Source organism: Hippopotamus amphibius, chromosome 4 (assembly GCF_030028045.1).
Source record: "Hippopotamus amphibius kiboko isolate mHipAmp2 chromosome 4, mHipAmp2.hap2, whole genome shotgun sequence".
Taxonomy (NCBI): domain Eukaryota; kingdom Metazoa; phylum Chordata; class Mammalia; order Artiodactyla; family Hippopotamidae; genus Hippopotamus; species Hippopotamus amphibius.
This window is the reverse complement of record NC_080189.1, coordinates 99,243,749-99,270,218: the sequence shown is the minus strand read 5'-3', so window position 1 is coordinate 99,270,218 and position 26,470 is coordinate 99,243,749. Positions and strand designations below refer to the sequence as shown.

At 37.2% G+C, this 26,470-nt stretch overlaps 1 protein-coding gene across 9 annotated transcripts in view; it reads left to right on the top strand.

Annotated features, from left to right (window-relative positions):
• KLHL7 (kelch like family member 7) overlaps positions 1-21,435 on the top strand; it is a 65,346-nt gene extending 43,911 nt beyond the window's left edge. For all 9 annotated transcript variants that reach the window (XM_057732449.1, XM_057732451.1, XM_057732457.1 and 6 more), the window contains 4 exons: positions 8,839-9,079; positions 13,476-13,677; positions 18,877-18,974; positions 20,019-21,435. In XM_057732449.1, coding sequence (XP_057588432.1) covers positions 8,839-9,079; positions 13,476-13,677; positions 18,877-18,974; positions 20,019-20,302 — 825 coding nt within the window. In that variant the 3' untranslated portion in view covers positions 20,303-21,435. The remainder of the gene's footprint in view (positions 1-8,838; positions 9,080-13,475; positions 13,678-18,876; positions 18,975-20,018) is intronic.
• The last annotated feature ends 5,035 nt before the right edge of the window (positions 21,436-26,470 follow it).

The window sequence follows — 26,470 nt, the reverse complement described above, 5'->3', positions numbered from 1 at the left end:
CTCTATACGTGGGTATGTGTGGATGTATACATAGGTGATGTGTCAAAACATAGGACATCCTTCTACCCGTGTTTTACTTGGCGTTCCAGATTTCTCATTTTCATATCTTCTCAAGCATAGAACCTTGCCTGGAATAGATATTCAATAAAACTGAATTAAATTATATTTTTAGGATAACAATTTCCTGCCCACACACATACGCTGTGACTCTCGTGCTATTCATCCGTCTGTTGCCTACATGAAAGCTCCATGCCTGTCGAGCTTGCGCAGTAGCCTGTGAGTGCAGGGAGCCGTAAGTGATTCTTCACCTACAGGCCTCACGTTGGCAGTGGTCCCATCACTAGAATAAGACCTGCAGCTCATATACACTGAGCTGACAAGCCTGACTTCCCATCTAGTTTTTCCCCTCTCTGCTTGCTTCTTCAACTATGCACATCTCCTAGGCAGTATAACAAGTTATTAAAGGCAAACGTTAAATCACATTCTCAGTACTCTATTTTGGATGAGGGGTAGATTGAGGGAATTGGGTAGATTTCCAAGGGAGGTTGGCTCATATACACACAGAAAAAGAAAAGAAGAAGAAAAAAAAAAAAAAAGACCATAAGCTCCCCTGCATACAGCCAAAGCGAGATATGCTCAAACACAGGTGCATTTAACACCTGACAGGTATATTTAATGAGCCCAAATGTAAAATATTACATTTTATCTGAAATGAAGTCTATTTTGCATTCTAGGTAGAAATTCTTGCGAAGAAAGATCATTTATCTGCCTAGAAGATGAACTATCTGGCAGAATATTATATATAGCCAGTATTTATCAAGCATAGTGTTTAACATGTACAGTGACCAATGACAGTACTGGGAGAGTTGGAAAAGGTTTGAAAACTTGTGGACTTCTAGAGAAATCAGAGCCCACACTGCAAGTAGATAGAAGCATGTGCCTAGTCCTGTGTCGTGTGCACGTGCGTGTACACACACACAGCACATACACACAAGCTAATCAATTTTCCATTGGGCTTAGAAGTTCTAAGAAAGCAATTTATTTTAATTCTTAATTATGAAGCATAACCAAGCTCTATATGACTTATGATCACCCATTCCCTACTCAGACCCTCAAGTGATTTTGGAAAGTTAAAATTGTTCTGTTACCAAGCTCTTTGAAATTATTTCCATCTTTGGAACCTTATATCCTAGTGTCTAAATGTTTAAGCTCATCTAGCTAAAAGAAGTAGTATTGTGTTTTGTTTTTTGTCTTTTAGTTCCAGCTTCTACATGGGCAGTTCTTTTTAATTTGAAGAGTATCAGGTCTTGGAGACCATTTCAAAGACTAGCTAACAAACTTTCTCATCCTGACATTAAGGAAGAGCTTGGATAGATCATGTTCTTAAGGATATCTTTAGAAATTATGGAAAAGTTTGCATATATTACTTTCTAATAATATCAAATAAATTGGTTGTAAGAGTGGCGAGACTTGAGATTCACTAAGTTAATGTATCTCAGTGAGATTGTATTTCTCTGCTAATAAACCTGGTCAGGTAGGAATTATGAGTAGAGTTACATTATATGTAAGCGATTGTTTACTTTTGAGGTACTGCTCCCTGTAGAATATTTTATCAGTCACTTTTTTTCGTTCTGTGGTATGCAGTTTCCCTAAAAATACAAATTTTTAAAAGATTCTTCCTCAGTTTTTCAAATCCACTGAGTAAAACTGAAGCTTCAGGAAGATGTTATGTTTACCCTACAGTTTTGTGTGCATACCAATAAACATACCACTGAGTAACCCAGGGGGACTCATAGATTATACTTTGAGAATAAAAAAGGGATTAAGGCTCTGTTTCTCTGGTCACCTAAAAAGCAGAATGTTTATCATCACTAGGAGTCAAGATATTTTCTACACAGTGGCTCTTCTTTTTCCTAAGAGACCATTTCTTATGTTCTGTGATGCTTTGATCTAATTCAGTGAATGCCTGAAATATGGGACATTAGCATGATAGATATCAAATTTTTCCCAGAGGGAACTCACCATTAATAAATCACATACACAGTGCTTTGCTTGATGAGATTGGGAATTGTTTGGATTCTGTCTGACCCTAATTATTTTCAGCCATTTTCAGAAAGCAGGAACATTGTAGCTTCCTTGCTTTAAAGGGGGGAGGATCCAACAAGCTGTAACTTTGTGAACAAGCTGTAACTTTGGGAGCATTCCCCCACATATTTACATAGAAGGGCACAGGTGACTTTGGATGTCATCAAACATAGGAAACAGTGGTGCTGTGAACAGCCTTTATTGTGAAGTACTGATAGGTACTCATGTCTTCTCATTGAGAAGAAAAATGTTGAGTTTCCAGACTATTCAGATTGTTCAAGCATTCCATAATAAGGATCACAGCTTTAAGAGCCTGGCTGACTATACTGGCTCAACTGAATATTTTCAGAAACTTAACATCTCTCAGAAGTCTACAGAATGCCTTCTGGCTTTAGACATTAGCAGGTTAATGGCAGTTAAAGCTTCAAATTGTCCATTGATTTTTTTTTTTTAATTTTATTTATTTATTTATTTATTGGCTACCTTGGGTCTTCATTGCTGTGTGCCGGCTTCTCGTTGCTGTGGCTTCTCTTGTTGCGGAGCACGGGCTCTAGTCTCACGGCTTCAGTAGTTGCAGCACGCAGGCTCAGTAATTGTGGCTCATGGGCTCTAGAGGGCAGGCTCAGTAGTTGTGGCACACCAGCTTAGTTGCTCCATGGCATGTGGGATCTTCCCGGACTAGGGCTTGAACCCGTGTCTCCTATACTGGCAGGCAGATTCTTTTTTCTTTGTTTTTTTCTTTTTTTAAAATTTTTTATTTTTTATTTCTTACAATAAACTGCCTATATTTAAAGTGTACAATTTGGTATCCCAGTCTCCCAATTCATTCCCTCCCCAACCCTCCCCACTTTCCCCACTTGGTGTCCATATGTTTGTTCTCTACATCTGGGTCTCTGTTTCTGCCTTGCAAATCACTTGATTTGTACCATTTTTCTACATTCCACATATATGTGTTAATATACGATATTTGTTTTTCTCTTTCTGACTCACTTCACTCTGTATGACAGTCTCTAGGTCTATCCATGTCTCTACAAATGTCCCAGTTTCATTGCTTTCTACAGCTGAGTCATATTCCATTGTATATATGTACCACATCTTCTTGATCCATTCATCTGTTGATGGGTATTTAGGTTGCTTCCATGTCCTGGCTATTGTAAATAGTGCTGCAGTGAACATTGGAGTGCATGTGGCTTTTTGAATTATGGTGTTCTCAGGGTATATGCCCAGCAGTGGGATTGCTGGGTCATATGGTAGTTCTATTTTTAGTTTTGAAAGGGACCTCCATACTGTTCTCCATAGTGGCTATATCAATTTACATTCCCACCAGCAGTGCAAGAGCGTTCCCTTTTCTTCACACCCTCTCCAGCATTTACTGTTTGTAGATTTTCTGATGATGCCCATTCTAACTGGTGTGAGGTGATACCTCATTTTAGTTTTGATTTGCATTTCTCTAATAATGAGTGATGTTGAGCAGCTTTTCATGTGCCTCTTGGCCATCCATAGGTCTTCTTTGGAGAAATGCGTATTTAGGTCTTCTGCCCATTTTTTGATTGGGTTGTTTGTTTTTTTGTTATTGAGCTGGATAAACTGTTTATATATTTTGGAGATGAATCCTTTGTCTGTTGATTCCTTTGCAAATATTTTCTCCCATTCTGAGGGTTGTCTTTTTGTCTTGCTTATAGTTTCCTTTGCTGTGCAGAAGCTTTGAAGTTTCATTAGATCCCACTTATTTATTTTTGTTTCTATTTCCATTATTCTAGGAGGTGGATCAAAAAAGATCTTGCTGTTATTTACGTCAAAAAGTGTTCTTCCTATGTTTTCCTCTAGGAGTTTTATAGTGTCTGGCCTTACATTTAGGTCTTTAATCCATGTTGAGTTGATTTTTGTGTATGGTGTTAGGAAGTGTTCTAATCTCATTCTTTTACATGTAGCTGTCCAATTTTCCCAGCACCACTTATTGAAGAGGCTGCCTTTTCTCCATTGTATGTCCTTGCCTCCTTTGTCATAGATTAGCTGACCATAGTTTATCTCTGGGCTTTCTATGCTGTTCCTTTGATCTATATTTCTGGTTTTGTGCCAGTACCATACTGTCTCCATCAATGTAGGCTTGTAGTATAGCCTGAAGTCAGGAAGCCTGATTCCACCAACTCCATCTTTCCTTCTCAAGATTGCTTTGGCTATTCGGGGTCTTTTGCATTTCCATACAAATCATAAGATTTCTTGTTCAAGTTCTGTGCAAAATGCCATTGGTAATTTGATGGGGATTGCATTGAATCTGTAAATTGCTTTGGGTAGTATAGTCATTTTCACAATGTTGATTCTTTCAATCCAAGAACATGGTATGTCACTCCATCTGTTTGTGTCTTCTTTGATTTCTTTCATTAGTGTCTTATAGTTTTCTGAGTACAGGTCTTTTACCTCCTTGGTTAGGTTTATTCCTAGGTATTTGATTCTTTTTGTTGCAGTGGTGAATGGGATTGTTTCCTTAATTTCTCTTTCTGATCTTTCATTGTTGGTGTATAGAAATGCAAGAGATTTCTGTGTGTTAATTTTGTATCCTGCAACTTTACTAAATTCATTGATTAGCTCGAGTAGTTTTCTGGTGGCATCTTAGAATTTTCTATGTATAGTATCATGTCATCTGCAAACAGTGACAGTTTTACTTCTTTTCCAATTTGGATTCCTTTTATTTCTTTTTCTTCTCTGATTGCTGTGGCAAGGACTTCCAAAACTATGTTGAATAGTAGTGGTGAGAGTGGACATCCTTGTCTTGTTCCTGATCTTAGAGGGAATGCTTGCAGTTTTTCATCATTGAGAATGATGTTTGCTGTGGGTTTGTCATATATGGCCTTTATTATGTTGAGGAAGGTTCCCTCTGTGCCCACCTCCTAGAGAGTTTTTATCATAAATGGGTGTTGAATTTTGTCAAAAGCTTTTTCTGCATCTATTGAGATGATCATGTGGTTTTTATCCTTCAGTCTGTTAATATGCTGTTTCACATTGATTGATTTGCATATGTTGAAGAATCCTTGCATTCCAGGGATAAACCGCACTTGATCATGGTGGATGATCCTTTTAATGTGTTGTTGGATTCTGTTGGCTAGTATTTTGTTGAGGATTTTTGCATCTACATTCATCAGTGATATTGGTCTGTAGTTTTCTTTTTTTGTAGTATCTTTGCCTGGTTTTGGTATCAGGGTGATAGTGGCTTCATAAAATGAATTTGGGAGTGTGTTTTCCTCTGCAATGTTTTGGAAGAGTTTGAGAAGGATGGGTGTTAACTCTTCTCGAAATGTTTGATAAAATTCACCTGTGAATCCATCTCGTCCTGGACTTTTGTTTGTTGGGAGATTTTTAATCACACGTTCAATTTCATTACTTGTGATTAGTCTGTTCGTATATTCTATGTCTTCCTCATTCAGTCTTGGAAGGTTATACCTTTCTAAGAATCTGTCCATTTCATCCAGGTTGTCCATTTTATTGGCCTATAGTTGCTTGTAGTAATCTCTTATGGTGCTTTTTATTTCTGCGGTGTCCGTTGTAACTTCTCCTGTTTCCTTTCTAATTTTATTGATTTGAGTCCTCTCCCTCTTTTTCTTGATGAGTCTTGCTAGAGGTTCATTGATTTTATTTATCTTCTCAAAGAACCAGCTTTTACTTTTATTGATTTTTGCTATTGTTTTCTTTGTTTCTATGTCATTTAGTTCTGCTCTGATCTTTATGATTTCTCTCTGTCTACTCACTTTGGGTTTTGTTTGCTCTTATTTCTCTAGTTTCTTTAGGTGTAAAGTGAGATTGTTTATTTGGGATGTTTCTTGTTTCTTGAGGTAGGATTGTATCGCTATAAACTTCCCTCTTAGAACTGCTTTTGCTGCATCCCATAGGTTTTGGATCATTCTGTTTTCATTGTAATTTGTCTCTAGGTATTTTTTGATATCTTCTTTGATTTCTTCAGTGATCTCTTGGTTATTTAGTAGCGTATTATTTAGCCTCCATGTGTTTGTGTTTTTTACAGTTTTTTTCCAGTAATTGATTTCTAATCTCATAGCGTTGTGGTCAGAAAAGATACTTGATATGATTTCAATTTTCTTGAATTTACCAAGGCTTGATTTATGATCCAAAATGTGATCTATCCTGGAGAATGTCCCATGTGCACTTGAGAAGAATGTGTAATCTACTGTTTTTGGATGTAATGTCCTATAGATATCTATGAAATCCAGCTGATTTATTGTGTCATTTAAAGCTTGTGTTTCCTTATGAATTTTCTGTGTGGATGATCTGTCCATTGGTGTAAGTGGGGTGTTAAAGTCCCCCACTATGATTGTGTTACTGTCAATTTCCTCTTTCATAGTTGTTAGCATTTGCTTTATGTATTGAGGTGCTCCTATGTTGGGTACATATATATTTATAATTGATATCTCTTCTTGGATGGATCCCTTGATCTTTATATAGTGTCCTTTTTGTCTCTTGTAATATTTTTTATTTTAAAGTCTATTTTATCTGACATGAGTATCACTACTCCAGCTTTCTTTTGATTTTCATTTGCATGGAATATCTTTTTACATCCCCTCACTTTCAGTCTGTATGTGTCCCTAGGTCTGAAGTGGGTCTCTTGTAGACAGCATATATATGGGTCTTGTTTTTGTATCCATTCAGCCAGTCTGTGTCTTTTGGTTGGTGCATTTAGTCCATTTCCATTCAAGGTAATTATCGATATGTATGTTCCTATTACCATTTTCTTAATTGTTTTGTTTTTGTTTCTGTAGGTCTTTTTCTTCTCTTGTTTCCTGCTTAGAGAAGTTCCTTTAGCATTTGTTGTAGGGCTGGTTTGGTGGTGCTGAATTCTGTTATCTGTGGCTTGTCTGTAAAGCTTTTGATTTCTCCATCGAATCTGAATGAGATCCTTGCTGGGTAGAGTATTCTTGGTTGTAGGTTCTTCCCTTTCATCAAATATATCATGCCACTCCCTTCTGGCTTGCAGAGTTTCTGCTGAGAAATCAGCTGTTAACCTGATGGGAGTTCCCTTGTATGTTATTTGTTGTTTTTCCCTTGTTGCTTTATTTTTTTGGGGGGGGGGGCGGGGGGGTACACCAAGTTCAATCAACTGTTTTTATACACATATCCCCGTATTCCCTCCCTTCCTTGACTCCTCCCCCCTCGAGTCCCCCCCACCCTCCCCGCCCCAGTCCTCTAAGGCATCTTCCATCCTCGAGTTGGACTCCCTTTGTTATACAACAACTTCCCACTGACTATCTATTTTACAGTTGGTAGTATATATATGTCTGTGCTACTCTCTCGCTTAACTTTTCTCTGTCTTTAATTTTTGTCAATTTGATTACTATATGTCTTGGTGTGTTTCTCCTTGGGTTTATCCTGTCTGGGACTCTCTGTGCTTCCTGCACTTGGGTAGCTATTTCCTTTCCCATGTTAGGGAAGTTTTCAACTAGAATCTCGTCCAATATTTTCTCGGGTCCTCTCTCTCTTCTCCTTCTGGGACCCCTATAATGCGAATGTTGGTGCATTTAACATTGTCCCAGAGGTCTCTTAGACTGTCTTCAGTTCTTTTCATTATTTTTTTCTTTATTCTTTTCCACATCAGTGATTATCACCATTCTGTCTTCCAGCTCACTTATTTGCCCTTCTGCCTCAGTTAATCTGCTATTGGTTCCTTTTAGTGTATTTTTCATTTCAGTATTTGTGTTGCATATCTCTGTTTGTTTGTTCTTTAATTCCTCTATGTCTTTGGTAAACTTTTCTTGCAACTTTTCGATCTGTGCATCCAATCTTTTTTCAGAGTCCTGGATCATCTTCACCATCATTATTCTGAATTCTTTTTCCGGAATAGTGCCTATCTCCTCTTCATTTAGTTGTTTTTCTGGTGTTTTATCTTGTCCCTTCATCTTGTACAAAGTCTTTTGCCTTTTCATTTTCTCTGTCTTTCTGTGGCTGTGATTTTCAGTTCCACAAGATGAAATACTGCTGATACTGCTTGATACTGCTGTCTGCCCTTTTGTGGAGGAAGCTGTCTAGGAGGCTCATGGGTGCTTCCTGAAGGGAGCAACTGATGGTGGGTTGGGCTGGGTGGGCGGAGCTCAGTAAAACTTTAATCCGATTTGGTGGGTGGAGCTCAGTGACACTTTAATCTGCTTGTCTGCCAATGGATGGGGCTGTGTTCCCACCCTGGTGGTCGTTTGGCCTGAGGCGACTCAACGCTGGAGCTTACAGGCTCTTTGGTGGGGCTAATGGTGAACTCTGGGAGGGCTCACACCAATGAGCACTTCTCAGAACCCCGGCAGGCAGGTTCTTAACCACTGCACCACCAGGGAAGCCCCGTCCACTGATTCTTTATATCACTATACATCTGGCAAAGAAGGGATGCGCATATTTACATTTGAAAAAAAATCTGTAAATATCAAAACTACTTATTTTAGAATTTTCTTGTACTGTTATCCTCAGTAACAGAAGGAATAGAAGACTGAGTGGTGGTGATACATACAAATGTGTTAAAGTTTATTTTTGAGCCAGAAAAGACCCAAAGCTGTCACTGTCTTCTTCGTGCCTTCTGCCACAACTAACCAACATTCTGAAGAAATCACACAAGGTTACATAATAGTCTCAAGCCAGACATTCTTATATGTACTCTGATAAATTAACCTATTCTTTAGTTTTGTATGTTCTCAACTATATCTTTGCTTTATCCTTTTCAGTTATATTTTTCCTTTACTGAAAACGCCCTGTCCTTTCCTGTTACAGGATTATAGCTGGACAGACATCCGCTGCCCCTTTGAAAAACGAAGAGATGCTGCATGCGTGTTCTGGGACAACGTAGTTTACATTTTGGGTGGCTCTCAGCTTTTCCCCATAAAACGAATGGACTGCTATAATGTCGTTAAAGATAGCTGGTATTCCAAACTGGGCCCTCCAACACCTCGGGACAGCCTTGCTGCCTGTGCTGCAGAAGGCAAAATTTATACATCTGGAGGTTCCGAAGTTGGTAAGGACTTACTCAGTATTTGTGTTTGTGCTTTAAAGTTGAGAATCTTGGCTTTCATATTTAAATAAAGAGTTGGTGTTAATTTGTCCAGATACTTTTTGACATATTTTAAATATGTATCTGTCAGATTTTAGAGCACATTTCCCTGAAGGTTTACCTTACTCTTCATAAATCATTAATGTACCAGAACTTCAACTTCCTAGATTATGTTAATTGTCCATTTTTTTGTCATGACAAAGCTTCCATTGATGTCACCTGGATTTTAGCTTCGTTGTTGCCATCTGGATTAGTTATTTTATATACGTAATATGATTTGCTTTAAAGATTTCAGAGTATGGCTTACTCATAGACCCTTTAAGATGCTTTACATTCAAGCTTTTAAAATCTGTGTTATCTTTGCTTTCTTTGTATCAGAAAAAAAGTAAGAATAATCTTTTTCATTTGCTTTATTCTTTAACCTTTTAATGTAATAACTGGTAGTGGTATCTTACGCCTGTTGATCAGATGGGGTGTGGGTATGGGTATAAAAACCTTTCTCACTGATAGATAATTTGTTAGTATCCACTAGTGTTCCTTTTCTAAGTGAATAATTTTTCTAAATGAATATTCCAGGTGCAGACTAGATACATAATAGCTTTTATTTGCTTTCATCTTTTTGAGTAATTTCTTTCTAAATAATGGGCTTATAAAGAAAACTAGGAAGACCAAGTACACCTAAGGTATGGAATTTAAATGTTGTCTTTTTATTTTCTTTGATGATTTTTATATTAGCCCAAAGTTCCACCCTCCCCACCCCAGGTGTAAAATGAATACAAGAAAGATTATGATTTTCTAAATGTGATTTAACATTTATGATAAAAACTCTCCAGAAAATGGGCATAGAAGGAAATTACCTTAACATAATAAAAGCCATATATGAGAAACCAAAAGCCAACATCGTTCTAAATGGTGAAAAACTGAAAGCATTCCCTCTAAGAACAGGAACAAGACAAGAGTGCCCACTCTCACCATTATTATTCAACATAGTTTTGGAAGTGTTAGCCACAGCAATCAGAGAAGAAAATGAAATAAAAGGAAACCAAATTGGAAAAGAAGTAAAATTGTCACTCTTTGCAGATGACATGATATTATACATAGAAAACCCTAAAGACTCTACCAGAAAACTGCTAGCACTAATCAATGAATTTAGTAAAGTAGCAGGATACAAAATTAACACACAGAAATCTCTTGCATTCCTATATACTAACAACAAAAGAGCAGAAAGAGAAATTAAGGAAACTCTCCCATTCACCATTGCAACAAAAAGAATAAAATACCTAGGAATAAAGCTGCCTAAGGAGGCAAAAGACTGGTATGCAGAAAACTATAAGATGCTGATGAAAGAAATCAAAGATGATACAAACAGATGGAGAGACATACCATGTTCTTGGATTGGAAGAATCAACATTGTGAAAATGACTATCCTACCCAAAGCAATTTACAAATTCAGCACAATCCCTATCAAATTACCAATGGCATTTTTCACAGAACTAGAACAAGAAATCTTATGATTTGTTTGGAAAGGCAAAAGACCCCAAATAGCCAAAGCAATCTTGAGAAGGAAAGATGGAGTTGGTGGAATTAGGCTTCCTGGCTTCAAACTATACTACAAGGCCACAGTGATCAAGACAGTATGGTAGTGGCACAAAAACAGAAAGGAAGATCAGTGGAACAGAATAGAGAACCCAGAGGTAAACCCAAGCACATATGCGCACCTTATCTTTGACAAAGGAGGCAAGAATATACAATGGAAAAAAGACAGCCTCTTCAATAAGTGGTGCTGGGAAAACTGGACAGCTACATGTAAAAGAATGACATTAGAACACTTCCTAACACCATACACAAAAATAAACTCAGAATGGATTAAAGACCTACATGTAAGGCCAGACACTCTAAAACTCCTAGAGGAAAACATAGGCAGAACACTCTATGACATCCATCAAAGCAACATCCTTTTTGACCCACCTCCTAGAATAAGGGAAATAAAATCAAGAAGAAACAAATGGGACCTCATGAAACTTAAAAGCTTTTGCACACTGAAAGAAACCATAAACAAGACAAGAAGACAACCCTCAGAATGGGAGAAAATACTTGCCAACGAAGCAACTGACAAAGGATTAATCTCCAAAATATATAAGCAGCTCATACAGCTTAATACCAAAAAAGCAAATAACCCAATCCACAAATGGGTGGAAGACCTAAATAGACATTTCTCCAAAGAAGACATGCAGATGGCTAACAAACACATGAAAAGATGCTCAGCATCACTAATCATTAAAGGAATGCAAGTCAAAGCCACAATGAGGTATCACCTCACATCTGTCAGAATGGCCATCATCAAAAACTCTAGAAACAATAAATATTGGAGAGGGTGTGGAGAAAAGGGAACTCTCCTGCACTGTTGGTGGGAATGTAAGTTGGGACAGCCACTATGGAAAACAGTTTGGAGGTTCCTAAAAAAACTAAAAATAGAACTACCATATGATCCAGTAATCCCACTCCTGGGCATATACCCAGAGAAAACCATAGTCCAAAAAGGAACATGTACCATGATGTTCATTGCAGCACTATTTACAATAGCCAGGACATGGAAGCAACCTAAATACCCAACAGATGAATGGATAAAGAAGATGTGGCACATATATACAGTGGAATATTACTCAGCCATAAAAAGAAATGAAATTGAGTTATTTGTAATGAGGTGGATAGACCTAGAGACTGTCATACAGAGTGAAGTAAGCCAGAAAGAGGAAGACAAATACCATATGCTAACTCATATATATGGAATCTTAAAAAATGGTACTGATGAACCCAGTGACAGGGCAGGAATAAAGATGCAGATGCAGAGAATGGAGTGGAGGACGGGGGGTTGGGGGGGGCGAAGGGGAAGCTGGGACGAAGTGAAAGAGTAGCATTGACATATATACACTACCAACTATAAAATAGATAGCTAGTGGGAAGTTGCTGTATAACAAAGGGAGATCAACTCGATAATGGGTGATGCCTTAGAGGGCCAGGACAGGGAGGGTGGGAGGGAGTCGCGGGAGGGAGGGGATATAGGAATATATATATATAAATACAGCTGATTGACTTTGGTGTACCTCAAAAAGTGGTACAAGAGTGTAAAGCAATTATATTCCTATAAAGAGCTTAAAAAATAAAAATAAAATAAAAAGTTTTTTAAAAATGTGATTTAAGAGGTGACCTTTCCCCCCTCTTTAAAAGCATTCTTCATACAATGTCTAACACAGCATATTTCAGATACAGTAAATCCTAAATATAGTAGGAAGCATTTTATAAACTTTTTGTAGAAAGTGTAGTAGATAAGTTCATTTCTTTAGCATTTACTCTACTAAGTCAGTTTTTCTCACTTAAATAGTAACTTTTTTTTTACCTGCTATATACTGTATAGTTCCCTCAGTCAACCGACTGAGTCTGCCAAATTGGAAATGTTTAAAAAGTTAAAAAGAAGTTATTGTTAGTCATGATTATTACTACTTCCGTTTGTTACTCTTTGATCTTTGCTCTTCATAGGCTTTGGATGTGATAGAGAATTATAAGGGCGTTGTTGTTTTTAAACATTAGAAAAGTCCAGAAAAGTGAGAGATGTGCAATAATTTGATAAAGTTCAAACTTCTTTTTTTGGGGCGGGAAAGAAAAAACACATAATCCTTAATAGTATCATATCTAGAACTCTTTATTCAGCTCCTATAATTTGCAGAAGTTGCAAAACAGGATGAGTATGTTTTGCCCTTAAAATATATAATCAAAGTACATCAGAAACATACAGTGAGGCTTTGAGTGTATTCTCAAGGATGGACCGGCATGACTTCAGGGCTTACCCACACAACCACTGAGAGCAAACAGGGAGAATAGTTTTGTTAATGATGCAGTGGCGATTGTAGAACATTAAATGACAAGCCTTATGATGCTCTCAGATAGTTTTCATATTTTAAGGTATGGGTTTACCATCTGTAAATAGCTGTGTTTTTCCCCTCTATATGAACATTTGAGGTTCAGTTAATTCTCGTCATACGTAACGGGGCTGGAAGACATACATGATGTTTCTTAATGTGAAAATCTTTTGAAATCAAACCACTTTCTTTTTTTAAAGTTTAATTACCAATAAATACATCTCTCCAACAGACCCTTTTTTGAATATTTTCCAAGGTCTGTACAAACAGGGATAACTTTTTCTTAAATTATTTCTGTGTTTTGCTGTTGTTGTTGATTAAGTGTAGAAAAGACTCTACAACCCTAAATTCTTTCCTCTAGTAATTAATGATTCAGTTCTACAGGCAGCTCACGCCAAGTCCATACACACATTTAAGCATGATGGGGTCCTTTTCTCTTACAGGAAACTCAGCTCTGTATTTATTTGAGTGCTATGATACGAGAACTGAAAGCTGGCACACAAAGCCCAGCATGCTGACTCAGCGCTGCAGCCATGGGATGGTGGAAGCCAATGGCCTGATCTATGTTTGTGGTGGAAGTTTAGGGAACAATGTTTCTGGGCGCGTACTGAATTCCTGTGAAGTCTATGATCCTGCCACAGAAACGTATGTATGCATTTAAAACTCTTACTTCACAATTAGTTGTATTCTCTAGGCTCAATGGAACAAAATGTCAAAAGGCAGAAGGAACCCGATAGAAGGATTCCATTCTTATATTAAGAATGTACAGGGACTTCCCTGGTGGTGCAGTGGTTAAGAATCTGCCTGCCAATGCAGGGGCCATGGGTTCAAGCCCTGGTCCAGGAAGATCCCACAAGCCACGGAGCAACTAAGCCCATGCTCCACAACTACTGAGCCTGTGCTCTAGACCCTGCGAACCACAGCTACTGAAGCCCTCACGCCTAGAGCCCGTGCTCCGCAGCAAGAGAAGCCACTGCAATGAGAAGCCCACACACCGAAACGAAGAGTAGCCCCCACTCGCCACAACTAGAGAAAGCCCACGCACAGCAACAAAGACCCATCGCGGCCAATTAATTAATTAATTTTAAAAAAAGAATGTACATACACTTTTGAATGTGCTAGGGTCAGGGGCATGTTTACAGCCTGGATCCTTCCTCTACAACTTAAGAAATGGTTTGACCTTTTACCATGTGGGAGCCCCTTTCTTTCTGTTCCTGCTTGTGCAATAAATAAGTTCCTGTGAATGAGCACATATGACTGATCAAACTCAAAATATTTTTGTTTGAGAGATCAGGAAGTGTAGAGAAGGGGAGACTACTTATGATCAGTAGTAAATTTGCCTTTTATTAGAAATGTTATGTATTGGTTCATGGCATTAATGAATGATACCCCGAGGTATAATGTCTTTTTCTGAGTTTGTGCTTACTAAAGTATGTTTGGATTCGTATTTATTAAATAAAATTATTCTTAAATCAACTGAGAAGTAAAGAACTGTTTTTAAAAAGGCAAAATACAAAGAAATAAATGGCTAGGCAGTTTCTCTGATTTTGTAATTAATGATGAAACCCATTCAGTACAGCCAAAGGAAATGTGCTAGTTATTGAATAATGGGGGTGGTGGTAAGTATAGTGTAATTAATTGTTGAGAAAATGAACACAGGTGATATTCCAGTCAGACCTTTTGCTGATAATCAGAAACATCCAAAGACCTTCAACAAGAAAATTCACTTGCTCATTTGAAAGGATTGTTCTTCCTTTACTAGAACAAGTTATTGGGTAAATATGTTCAACTTAAATGTTATACCAAAGAGCTGCACCAAAACTCTTGTGCTCAAATTTTGTATTTAGGAAATATTGCCAGACTGTGAAGTCTTCTACTCCAGCTATGGTGTTTTGTTTTTTGTTTTTTAAGATTTTTTTTTTAATGTGGACAATTTTTTAAAGTCTTCATTGAATTTGTTACAGTATTGCTTCTGTTTTATGTTTTGTTTTTTTTGGCCGCAAGACATGAGGGATCTTAGCTTGCCAGCCAGACCCACACCCCCTGCATTGGAAGGCAAAGTCTTAACCACTGGACCACTAGGGAAGTCCCCCAGCTATTGCTTTTTTTTTTTTTTTATAAATTTATTTATTTATTTTATTGGCTGTGTTGGGTCTTCGTTGCTGCACACGGGCTTTCTCTAGTTGTGGCCTGTAGGGGCTACTCTTCCTTGTGGTTCGTGGGCTTCTCATTGAGGTGGCCTCTCCTGTTGCAGAGCACGGGCTCCAGGCGCGTGGGCTTCAGTAGTTGCGGCACATGGGCTCAATAGTTGTGGCTCACGGGCTCTAGAGAGCAGGCTCAATAGTTGTTGTGCACGGGCTTAGTTGCTCTGCGGCATGTGGTATCTTCCTGGGGCAGGGATCGAACCCGTGTCCCCTGCATTGGCAAGCGGATTCTTACCCACTGCGCCACCTAGGAAGTCCACCGGCTATTGCTTTTTTTAAAGAGTAAAGATTTAGTTATAAAATATGATTGTAATTTGCAGTTATTTATTTATGCTTCCCATCTATTTTTGAAGGATTTAAAGAAGCATAATCAATAACTCCTTTCCCAAACAAACAAAAAAAATTTCTCATTTTTTCCTCAGCTAGTCACCCATGTTAGGAATAGAATTGAAAGAAGCTTATCTTGAAACTTTCCTAAAGTGTTGAGACTAGGAAATCTCTTGAGATCATCAAACTTAATGCTTTTTAAAAATATTTTTTAATTTTTTTTTTAAATGTACCTTTGTACTTGCCAGGGCACACTGGGAATGCCCCTTATCCTCATCCCATCATCCAGCCATCTATCCACCACCTTTTGTCCTAAACCATAGGAGCAGGGTGTATGCCAACTGTCCTCCCTCCCATATCAGTCTCTACTTTACCTCCCGTAAATCCTGTACTCAGAAAGCATTACAGGGACTTCCCTGACAGTCCAGTGATTAAGACCTCTTCCAATGCAGGGGGCGCAAGTTTGATCCCTGGTTGGGGAGCTAAGATCCCACAGGCTTCGCAGCCAAAAACCAAAACATAAAACAGAAGCAATATTGTAACGAATTCAATAAAGACTTTAAAAATGATCCACATCAAAAAAATCTTTCAAAAAGAAAAAAAAAGCATTACAGCATACTAGTTGGAAAACTGTAATCTCATTCATTCTGTTGCCTACTTATTGTTTCATTTCTTAAAAATGTCTTAAAGTAGAACCCATACCATATAAACTCCAGGCTTCTAAATTTTGACATCTTTATTCAGGCAGTGCCAGTGTAAATCAATAAATATAGTCTTGTCCATAGTAGCAGAGGAAAAGTGTAAAGGAATTCTACAACCTCAGTAGTTTTTAAAAGTAGGTGAATATAATCAGTTTGAGGGGGAATGTTTTAAAACTTACACAACTTAGCATTTGTCTTGTTTTATATGTATTGAGCTTATGAATTAAATTTGAATTCTCTGTATTCTCTAAATTTTCCTAAGTGAAAAACTAGTGTGAATATAATTAACCAATCCGAAAATATGTTTTTTTGTTTTTGTTTGTTTTTTATTTATTTATCTATCTATTTTATTGGTTGTGTTGGGTCTTTTTTTGATGTGCATGGGCTTTCTTCAGTTGCGGTGAGCGGGGGCTACTCATCGTTGTGGTGCGCGGGCTCCTCATTGCCGTGGCTTCTCTTGTTGCAGAGCACAGGCTCTAGGCACGTGGGCTTCAGTAGTTACAGCACATGGGCTCAATTGTTGTGGTTCACGGGCTCTAAAGCACAGGCTCAGTAGTTGTGGTGCATGGGCTTAGTTGCTCCGCGGCATATGGGATCTTCCTGGAACAGGGATCAAACCCGTGTCCTCTGCATTGGCAGGTGGATTCTTAACCACTGCGTCACCTAGGAAGCCCCTGAAAATGATATCTTATATCCTAATATGATTTTCTTTCTAATATGTCATCTCCATCCAACATATTTTTTGTAAGACTGTTTCTTCCCAATTTTGTCAGGTTTTTAAAGTGTTTTTTAACTAGAATATGTTTGATTGGAAGCTAAGAAATGAAACCTATGGAAATAACACAACACAGTTTCCATAGTCAGAATTTTAAGAAAAGCTACTGAACACTAAATTCAGGTTGGAGAGAGCAAAACCCTAGTGCATACTCTGCATGTGAATTACAGGAGGAAGGAAGTATGCTTTGTGGAAGTTCCTTAATTCTAAACCTGAAGGAGACTTAGATATACATAAAAACATTCTCTTATATCATAGACATATTTAGAGAAGAAAGGGTATGTATATTGAATTTTTCCAAGTCGGATACTTTGTTTAATGCACGTTGACAGCTCACTGAAGAGAGGCTGGGGAGGTCTGGCTCGCCTGCTTCCGAGCTGTATGCTGGTCTTTTCACCAGGAGGAGCATGTGTGTTTATCCTGAGGTACAAGAGGACTTACTTTAACCAAATGCTCGGAAAATGAGAGTGGTAACTGTGAAACCATTTTTAAAACAAACCAAAAGTATGTGAATATAAAGCAACAAGAGTTGTTGGTATTTCAGAGTTCATCATTATGCTCTAATTATGTTTTGAAAAGTTAAACTTATTAAATTATTTAAAAGTTATAAATAACCATATTAGAGAGTTACTAATGCCAAATTTCCCTTTTTGTTGTTGTTGTCTGGAGTCTTTTGATTTATATCAGCTGTTAAGAGCACAGGCCTGTGTGCCAGTACCACCTTCACAATCACAAATGTCAGTTATGTGTATGGGAGTATATGCAAAAGAAGAGATTGAATCTCACAGAAAAAAGTAACAAAACTATCTGTGTGTTTAATGCTCCTGCCTGTGCCTTAGTATCCTTCAACCCTTGTGTCCACGTTTATATTCTCAATCTCATTCTTTATAGTAGTGCCTGTGAACACAGCAGCGTGCTGAGCGTAGTACTTTAGTTGCTAGAGCTGCCTAAAGTTCCAAGTGTATATTTAAAGATGGATGTGTGAACAGTAACAGATATGCTAATTTGCTGATTGCTAGAGACCCATAATAAATGTTTGACTTACCTTATGTAAATATTAATTAAAACCACATGTGATAGGACGTCCCTGGTGGTGCAGTGGTTAAGAATCTGCCTTCCAATGCAGGGGACCCAGGTTCGAGCCCTGCTCTGGGAAGATCCCACATGCGGCAGAGCATCGAAGTCTGTGCACCACAACTATTGAGCCTGCGCTCTAGAGCCCGTGAGCCACAACTATTGAGCCCATGTGCCGCGACTGTTGAAGCCCACATGCCTAGGGCCCGTGCTTCACAACAAGAGAAGCCACTACAATGACGAGCCCCCGCACCATAATAAAGAGTAGCCCCCACTCACAGCAGCTAGAGAAAGCCCGTGTGCAGCAATGAAGACCCAACGCAGCCAATAAATTAAATAAATAAATAAATAAATAAATAAATAAATAAATAAATAAATAAAACAAAAACCACATGTGATAGTAATAGTGCCTTATATTTTCTTACATATCTTCCCCTTCTCGTTTGTTACCTTACAAGTTATTGTGAACTATAGGAAGTGGATTTCTTCCAACAACATTTAATAGTCTCCAGACAGCCTCTATTTCTCATATCTTATTAGAGTTGAAAAGAATAGAATACCTGTTTACCCCACCTATAAATTACTCAGAACCACTGTTACACTTTTGTTCTCTAGCTTTCCAGATGTGCACGTGCATGTCTGTGTGTGTGCACACGTGAGTGGTAAATGAGTGCTGACTTAGGATAACAGACCTTTCTTTTAAAGCCATATGAATTCTTTTACTTCTTGTGAACAAGTATACTAAAAACTTTATTTTTTTCAGATGGACTGAGCTGTGTCCAATGATTGAGGCCAGGAAGAATCATGGATTGGTGTTTGTGAAAGACAAGATATTTGCTGTGGGTGGTCAGAATGGCTTAGGTATGTGATGTTAATTCACTGTTCAACATTCCCAATGAATTTGCTCATATTTCCTTATCTTAAATTATAAAAATGTTTCTTGAGATCTAGATACAAGCATTAATCACATGAATCATTAGACTTATAGTTTCTGGGAACTAACAATTTAAGAAACATTGTACTATGTTTAACTTTCTTGTCCATGAATGTGGGTGATGGCCACCAGTCATTGCAACAGTCTCAGACAGCTTTCGCACATTTCCAAGCACCCTCTGGGGAATGGTATCACACTAGCTTAGGAACTATTGAGTGACAGAAACATTTGAACTTTAATACAACTTTGAAAACTTTTTGATTTAACTCTTAGGACTTGTATCCAGGCTCTGTATGGCAATGTTTCCTAAACATTTTTAAACGTTGCATGAAAATGTCAGTATTACTTTTTGGAATGAGTAAATTTGATCTTTTTATTTTCTCAAATAATGTTGTACTAAAGAATCTTAAATCATTGCTTTTAATAATGCAGAATTCAGGCTGAATCTATAGATAAAGATTCCACAAAGCTCATTTTAGTCAATACTTCTAATCATTACTTAAGTATAGCAAAGAAATAACTTCTTTTCCTTCTTCTGTCTCTGTCCATTGCAATTTTTCATAAACTGCTGACAGATAAATGGTAGAAGGAAAAAGGACATTAATCAAACTTAATCAGAAGGAAACTTCACTGATTGGCCTACTTTTTAATTTTTCCAGAGCAGATAGAACATTTTTAATTTTATAGAATAAATATAAATTTTTTAGAATAAATGAAATAAATATTTTAATTTTATAGAATAAATTTTATGATTCTAAAGTGACAAATAAAAATTAAGTTAAATTTCTATTGTGTTAAAGTAAAAATAAGAATTTAGATGGTAGATATGTGGGGATTCATTGTAAAATTCTTACAACTTTTCTGCATGTTTGAAGTTTTTCATAATAAAATGTTTGGAAAAATAGAATTGTTACTTTAAGAGATCTTAGAATTGTTCTTGTAGCTGTTCATGTTGTTTTATTCTTTTGAAGGTGGTCTGGACAATGTGGAATATTATGACATTAAATTAAATGAATGGAAGATGGTCTCACCAATGCCATGGAAGGGTGTAACGGTGAAGTGTGCAGCAGTTGGCTCTATAGTTTACGTCTTGGCTGGTTTTCAAGGTGTGGGTCGATTAGGACACATCCTTGAATATAACACTGAGACAGACAAATGGGTCGCCAACTCCAAAGTCCGAGCTTTTCCAGTAACAAGTTGTTTAATTTGTGTTGTTGATACTTGTGGAGCAAATGAAGAAACCCTAGAAACATGATAAATGAGTGAACTTTAAGACTCACTGGAGACTCAAAAATATGGCCACCAGTGCTTTGTTCCAAGAGTTTGGTTACGAAGTTTTAGTTTGGTGTTTTGTTTTTTTCAAGGAAGTTTCAAGTAACGTAAGATCCCTATAAAATAGATTTTCTTTTATATGGATTTCCTTACTTAATTCAAAGACCGTATTTCAGCTGGCCACATAACCAAGAACATATCTAGCAAAAAAAAACCTTGCAGAATTATAAGCACTTGGTGAAAATATTAATTCTTAAATGAATTTCACATTTGTAACTGATTATGGCAGAATGGGGGACTGACTCACCATTGAAGCAATCTCATCGTAGCTCTAGATTCTATTTTCATACGTCATAGAAGTGCTATGTAGTTAGGTCTGCTTGTTTCTGTTCAGTCAATAACTAAGAAATAGTATGAATTGTAAGTCAAAGATTGGCAGTTCTGGTGGAGCAGCTTAGTCTCACACAGTTCTGGTTGTCTTCATTTGTTCCATTTAGTGCCAAATGTATTCCATTTTAAAAGCAAGCCATGGTGAGTCAAGGCAGACACATATCTCACAAAACTTCATAAATACATTTTGGGAGTTAAAAATGTACCCAACTCCTCATGAAATATATTCAGTCCAATTAAATAATTCCATCTTTTTAACACAAAATGTCAAGCTTAGCACCCATCACTAATTTACATCACTTTTTTTAACCAGGAGTTAAAAAAGGATCATTCCTTTTCAGTGCTCACTCTGTTAAATAAAATCCAATCATTATAAGAATTATTACCTAGCAAAAAGAAAGCTACTTGTAGCAAGTTTCTAGGTCACTAGAATAGCACTGATAGTTATACACTTTGAACTTCTTATAGATTAAAAAGGTACGTGATTTCTTTTCCTTAGCACGTCAGCAATATTTGACCCAGTTGTCTCTAAAAGTTTTGTAATTGAGTTAAATATTTGTCATCTTGTATTAATTGCTTATGTTTGGTCAGTAAATCTTTTACAAACCCAACTGTTCATTTCTTTCCTATTAATGTTTTGCCCTTTTACATTATGAAGTGTATGAAATGAGCTGCGTAAAGCTGTCACCATCAATGTTTTTACCTGATAATATTAAATATTTTTAAACTTAAAGTAGACTGCTAAGTTCATTCTTCATTTTAAATGCATTAGGTAATGGTTTTTGAACTCATGAAGCAGTGTTTCTTTTTAAATTTTCATTGTTTTCTTTGTATGGGGGTTATAATCTTAAAAAACCTAAAAATGTTTAAATGAAAAAGGAATTATAAAAGGATTATGGTAGATATATTTCTGTTTATGTAAGCTTTTATGTACATAACAGCTTTTTCAAGATGTAATTTACATCATACAGTTCACTCGTTTAAAGTGTACCCTTCAGTGGTCTTTCATATATTCGCAGAGTTATGCAACCATCGCCGTAATTTTGGAACACTTCTTCACCACAAAAAGAAACCCCGTACTTATTAATACATTTTCCCTGTAGTACTTTCTTATGGCTCCTGTAACAAATTACCATAAACTTCATTGCTTAAAACAACAGAAATTTTTTCTTTCACGATTCAGGAGACCAGAAATCCTGAATCAAGATGTTGGTAGGCTTGATTCTTTCCGGAGGCTAAGACGAAAATTTCCCATACCTCTTCTGTGGCTTCTGGTGGCTGCTGGCAAACATTGGTTTCTTGGCTTATAACTACATCACTTCAGTCACTGCCTCTGTCTTCATATAGCCTTCTTCCCTGTGTATCTCTCTGCGTCTTCATGTGATATTGTAAGGCCAACAGTCATTGGATTTAGTTGATAATGCACTGTGACCTTATCTTAACCAGTGACATCTGAAAAGACCCCATCTCCAAATAAGGTCATATTTTGGAGTTTTGGGGGGACCTTATTCAACCCAGGTACATCTCCCAAACACTCCATCACTAGGTAATCATTAATCTTTCTGTCAATAGATTTGCATATTCTGAACATATTTATGTTGGGTTTTGAATTTTGCTCTCCATTGGAAAAAATGTGTCTGATGTTTTCGAGGGTAGAATATCCATTTGTCATATTACAATTTTGTTATATTATTTAATTTCCCGTGTGGAATGTGCAACTGTTTAAGGTATTCTAATAGACTAACCTTTTCTTTAGGCTGTATCTGCTGACTAGAATACACTGATACGTATGTAGACAGCTTTGATGTAGGTTATAATGCATTGTGTGTTTTTTTTCCTTACTAATCTTGGTAATTCTAATTAAGTGTCTGTTTTCTGTCCTGGAAATAGTCTATGATATTGTCAATATCAGTATAATGAGTAAAAGTACGGTATGTTGGTGAGTGCATTTTCTATTACCTACCCAAAATTCCTATCCTGTAAAGTGCTCTAATTTCTTTTTAGTAGACATGTGATTGTTAATGTTATATTTTTTTGCAGTGACACTACTTTGATGACATAGCAATTTAGTTTATATTTTTGAAAATCACAATGTGAACATGAAATTTTAATGTCTTGAAAAAAATTGTTGCTATCAAAAACAGTCATTAATTACAATTGTGACCTAGAAAACCTGACAGATAGTGTCATGGAAAATTTAGTCATGAAAAGGAGCCATTTTAAAAAACCAGAAGTCTATATTCCTTTTGTCTTATATACTGTTCACAGCAAATATTTTGGATTTGCGGCATAGGCCAGGGTAAAGGAGATATTTGAAGGAAATTTTGCTTTTTAAGGGTGGTAGTATTAACACAAATCAACAACTCCAAAAATTCATCCCACTCAAACATGGCACCAAAACAGCTCTCACTAAGTCCCAATAATTTGTTAATATGAAAGGATATTTTACAGATTGCATCTTTCAGCAATTGATAAATCATTCCTTTAAATAACTCCCTTTCTCTTTACAGTTGCCTCTTTTGAGACTTTTAAAAGCTTGAATCTACATTCATCTTCCTAACTCTCCTCCTTCCCAAGGTGATTCAGATTACTTTGGGAGAAATAAAAATAAAAATCTGTGCTGGGAAATTGTCTGAAATGTCATCCTTACTAACTAGAAAGCTTTTTTTATTTTTATTTTTTATTTTTATTTTTTTTTTAACTTTCCAGAGCTTTAAACCTCTTCCAATAACAAAGCTGTAAAATGGGGGGTTCAAGGTCTGTTTTATTCAATGCTTTTAGGGGATCTCCCTGACTTTACCTTCCAACCATTCATTGAATTTGTTTCCACTATCCATGTTTAATTTCCAAGAGCATTTTCTTTTTATGATTGTCCTTTTATATAGAATGCTATTCTTCTTTCATGTTGTCCTGTCTGAGGATATTTTAGTTTCCCTAACATTATTTACACTCTTTTTGTGTTTCTCTTTACTCTGACTTCTTTTTCGATTGCTTTGCTCTTTCCTGTTGGAGTATTTCCTCAAATATCTGGTCCCTGGCTGTGCATTTATATGTAAAATGAGACATTAAAAAGTTGTGAACTTTTGTTTACAAACATGGGCTGAATTGTCAAGGGAACCTCATCATATGATAAGGAAATGGCTGCCTGTTTTTGTTGGAGATCCATAAAGTAAGAGATCCACAGATCTTTTTCTGGGGTGTTTGATTCTCTAGGAAATAAACTTCCAAACTCCTGCCCCTTGGGTGGGGGAGGGCAAGCTGGGAAGAGACTGACTGTAAGCCTGGCTGTGGGATTTCAGGAGCTCAGGCAAAGCACCATTTCAACAAGCATAGTTTGGTTCCTCTTTTGTCAGTACCATAACTTGCCCCTCTACATTTATGTCCTGGACTCCGAAGCCTCTCTTCTTCCCCTTTTTTCAAGGAAAAAACCTATCTCCCATCAGCTAGGGATATTCACCTCACTGGGTGGATTTATGGACCTAGGTTCTAACTGAACCTCATACAGATTTTCAAACAGTCCACTGTTCTGTGATACCCGGTGGTTCCTAATTCTTGAGGCTTTTCAGCCTTCTGTGGGAACATCAGTTGTCCACCTTACAGGAATATGACTCTCTTCCTCTTAGTAATTTACTATGTATTCTGTGTGCATTCAGTCTTCGTAAATTGTGGTTTGAAGTTATGGATATTGCCTCGTATAATCAAAGACAATGTTTTGGCTTGTTTTTCCTCTTATTTTGAGATATCTTCAAGAGGAAAGGGAGGCAGAGGTATTTTTACTCTGCCACCTTGAAACGAGACGTTTCCTTCCTGTGACCCCATTCCTGATTTCCACCTACCCCTCTCCTATCACTTCTGACTTCTACATGCCTCAGACCTAGGCTCTCACCATCTCACATAAGCACTTTTCCTCGATGATCTCAATCAGGATTCTGGCCTTGCCCACCTCTCCACCTTCACCGAGCACTGTACACGCCCTCATTTAAGCTTCAGCCTAACTAGTATTTTAGGTCTTTGATGCCAGCAAAGTCCTTACCCATGCTGGCATTTGCATGGATGAAAAGTCAGTGGCCACAATGAGAGACTGGTTACTACAAGCAGACTGCTCAAAATGATATGTTAAGAATAATGGGAGCCAAGTTTCTCACTATGAAAGGAAAAAAGAAATACAGAAAGGAAGTAAAATGAATTCTGTGATCTTGCCTTGAAATTGGAGGTTATCAATGTGAAGTCATAGTTTTTAATATACGTATAGATACAGAAATATGTATTGATGTAAATGTGTCTGTCTATAGTATGTATTCTCTAGCAATGCCCATGAAAGGATTTGGGAACAAAGATATCACAGTAGCAATGAGCAAACTTAGAGCTCAGACCTTGGCTTCTAAGTGCCACCAGAAAAGACCCAGGGCCCAGAGAACAGGCTGATTCCAGGACTAGAGCAGGGAAAGTGTCAGATGACCCTGGAGCATCTTTTAGGCCAGGAACCGAAGTGCTCAAAGAACCATGGGATGTATCCACTGGGAATGATTTGAGCATTAAGATAAATGATAGCAACAAATTATAACCCAATGAATAAAATTGGAAACCATAAGTCATACTGATAGGAATAAATAAATGAGTGAACTAAAAGTTTGGTGAGGAATGAGGTTTTTATGTACTTTCAAAGTCTCTCCCTACAAAATCCTTATTACTAACAAAGAGGAAAAGAGTAATTTTACATTGGAGCAGCTTACCAGATAACATCTTGAGTGATCAAAGTGAACATCACAATAAATGGGACAAACAGAAATTGTGCACAGCCTGACAGGAGCATTGTGAAGACCATGGATGCCAAAGGTGCATAATCTAAATCTAATTACTAGAAAGTGGGTAAGTCTGCATTGAGGGGATTCTACAAAATAACTAGCTGTAATCTTTAATAGTGTCAAGGTCATGAAAGTTAAGGAGAGACTAAGAAAATGTTCCAGAATGAAGAAGCCTGAAGAAGTATAAGTAAGGCCACGATGATTCCAAACTGCATCCTTGTCCTTTAAAGAATATTATTGGGACATTAGGCAAAATATGAATAGATTCTAAGGATTAGATAGTAGTATGCAGCAATATTAATATCTTGATTTTGGTGATTATATTGTGGTTAGGTAGAATGTCCTTGTTTGTAGGAAATACAATAATTAATTGGGTGGTGGGGTATCAGGTCTGCAATATAGTCTCATGGTTCAGGAAAAAGTTCTTTGTACTATATATACATGTAACTCTTCTATGATTTTTTTCAAAATAAATGCATTAAACTCATTAAAAAAAATAAAAAACTAGGTTGCACCAGTTATTCCCAGCGCTCCTGTAGACTCTGCTGTTGTCAGAATCCAAAGTGTATAAGCAAGAGCAATGGCTAGTCCTCTTAAGCCACCAGGGACAAACGTGTAATCAAAGTCAGATTTATTGACTCATTGCAACCCAGGAGACTGTACACTAGAGGAAGTGTAGGGTGTCTCACCACACGATGGAAAAGGTAGTTGTAGGATTTGTGGGAAAGGTGGTGTTAAGGTAAAATCTAAATGAAACAGTTTTGATAGTCTCAAAGCAAAGCAGAGCGGTGTAAAAAAAGCATCAACATCACATCTGGAGTGAGAACTGGATGTAGAGTCATGTTTGCTTGGAAATCGCAGAGTTAAGATAATGTGTAATGTTCTTTTCACGAACCCCTTATCTGCAGCTCTACACCTGGCTAGAAATAGAAGCTGCTCCTCTGTGTCAAAGTGTC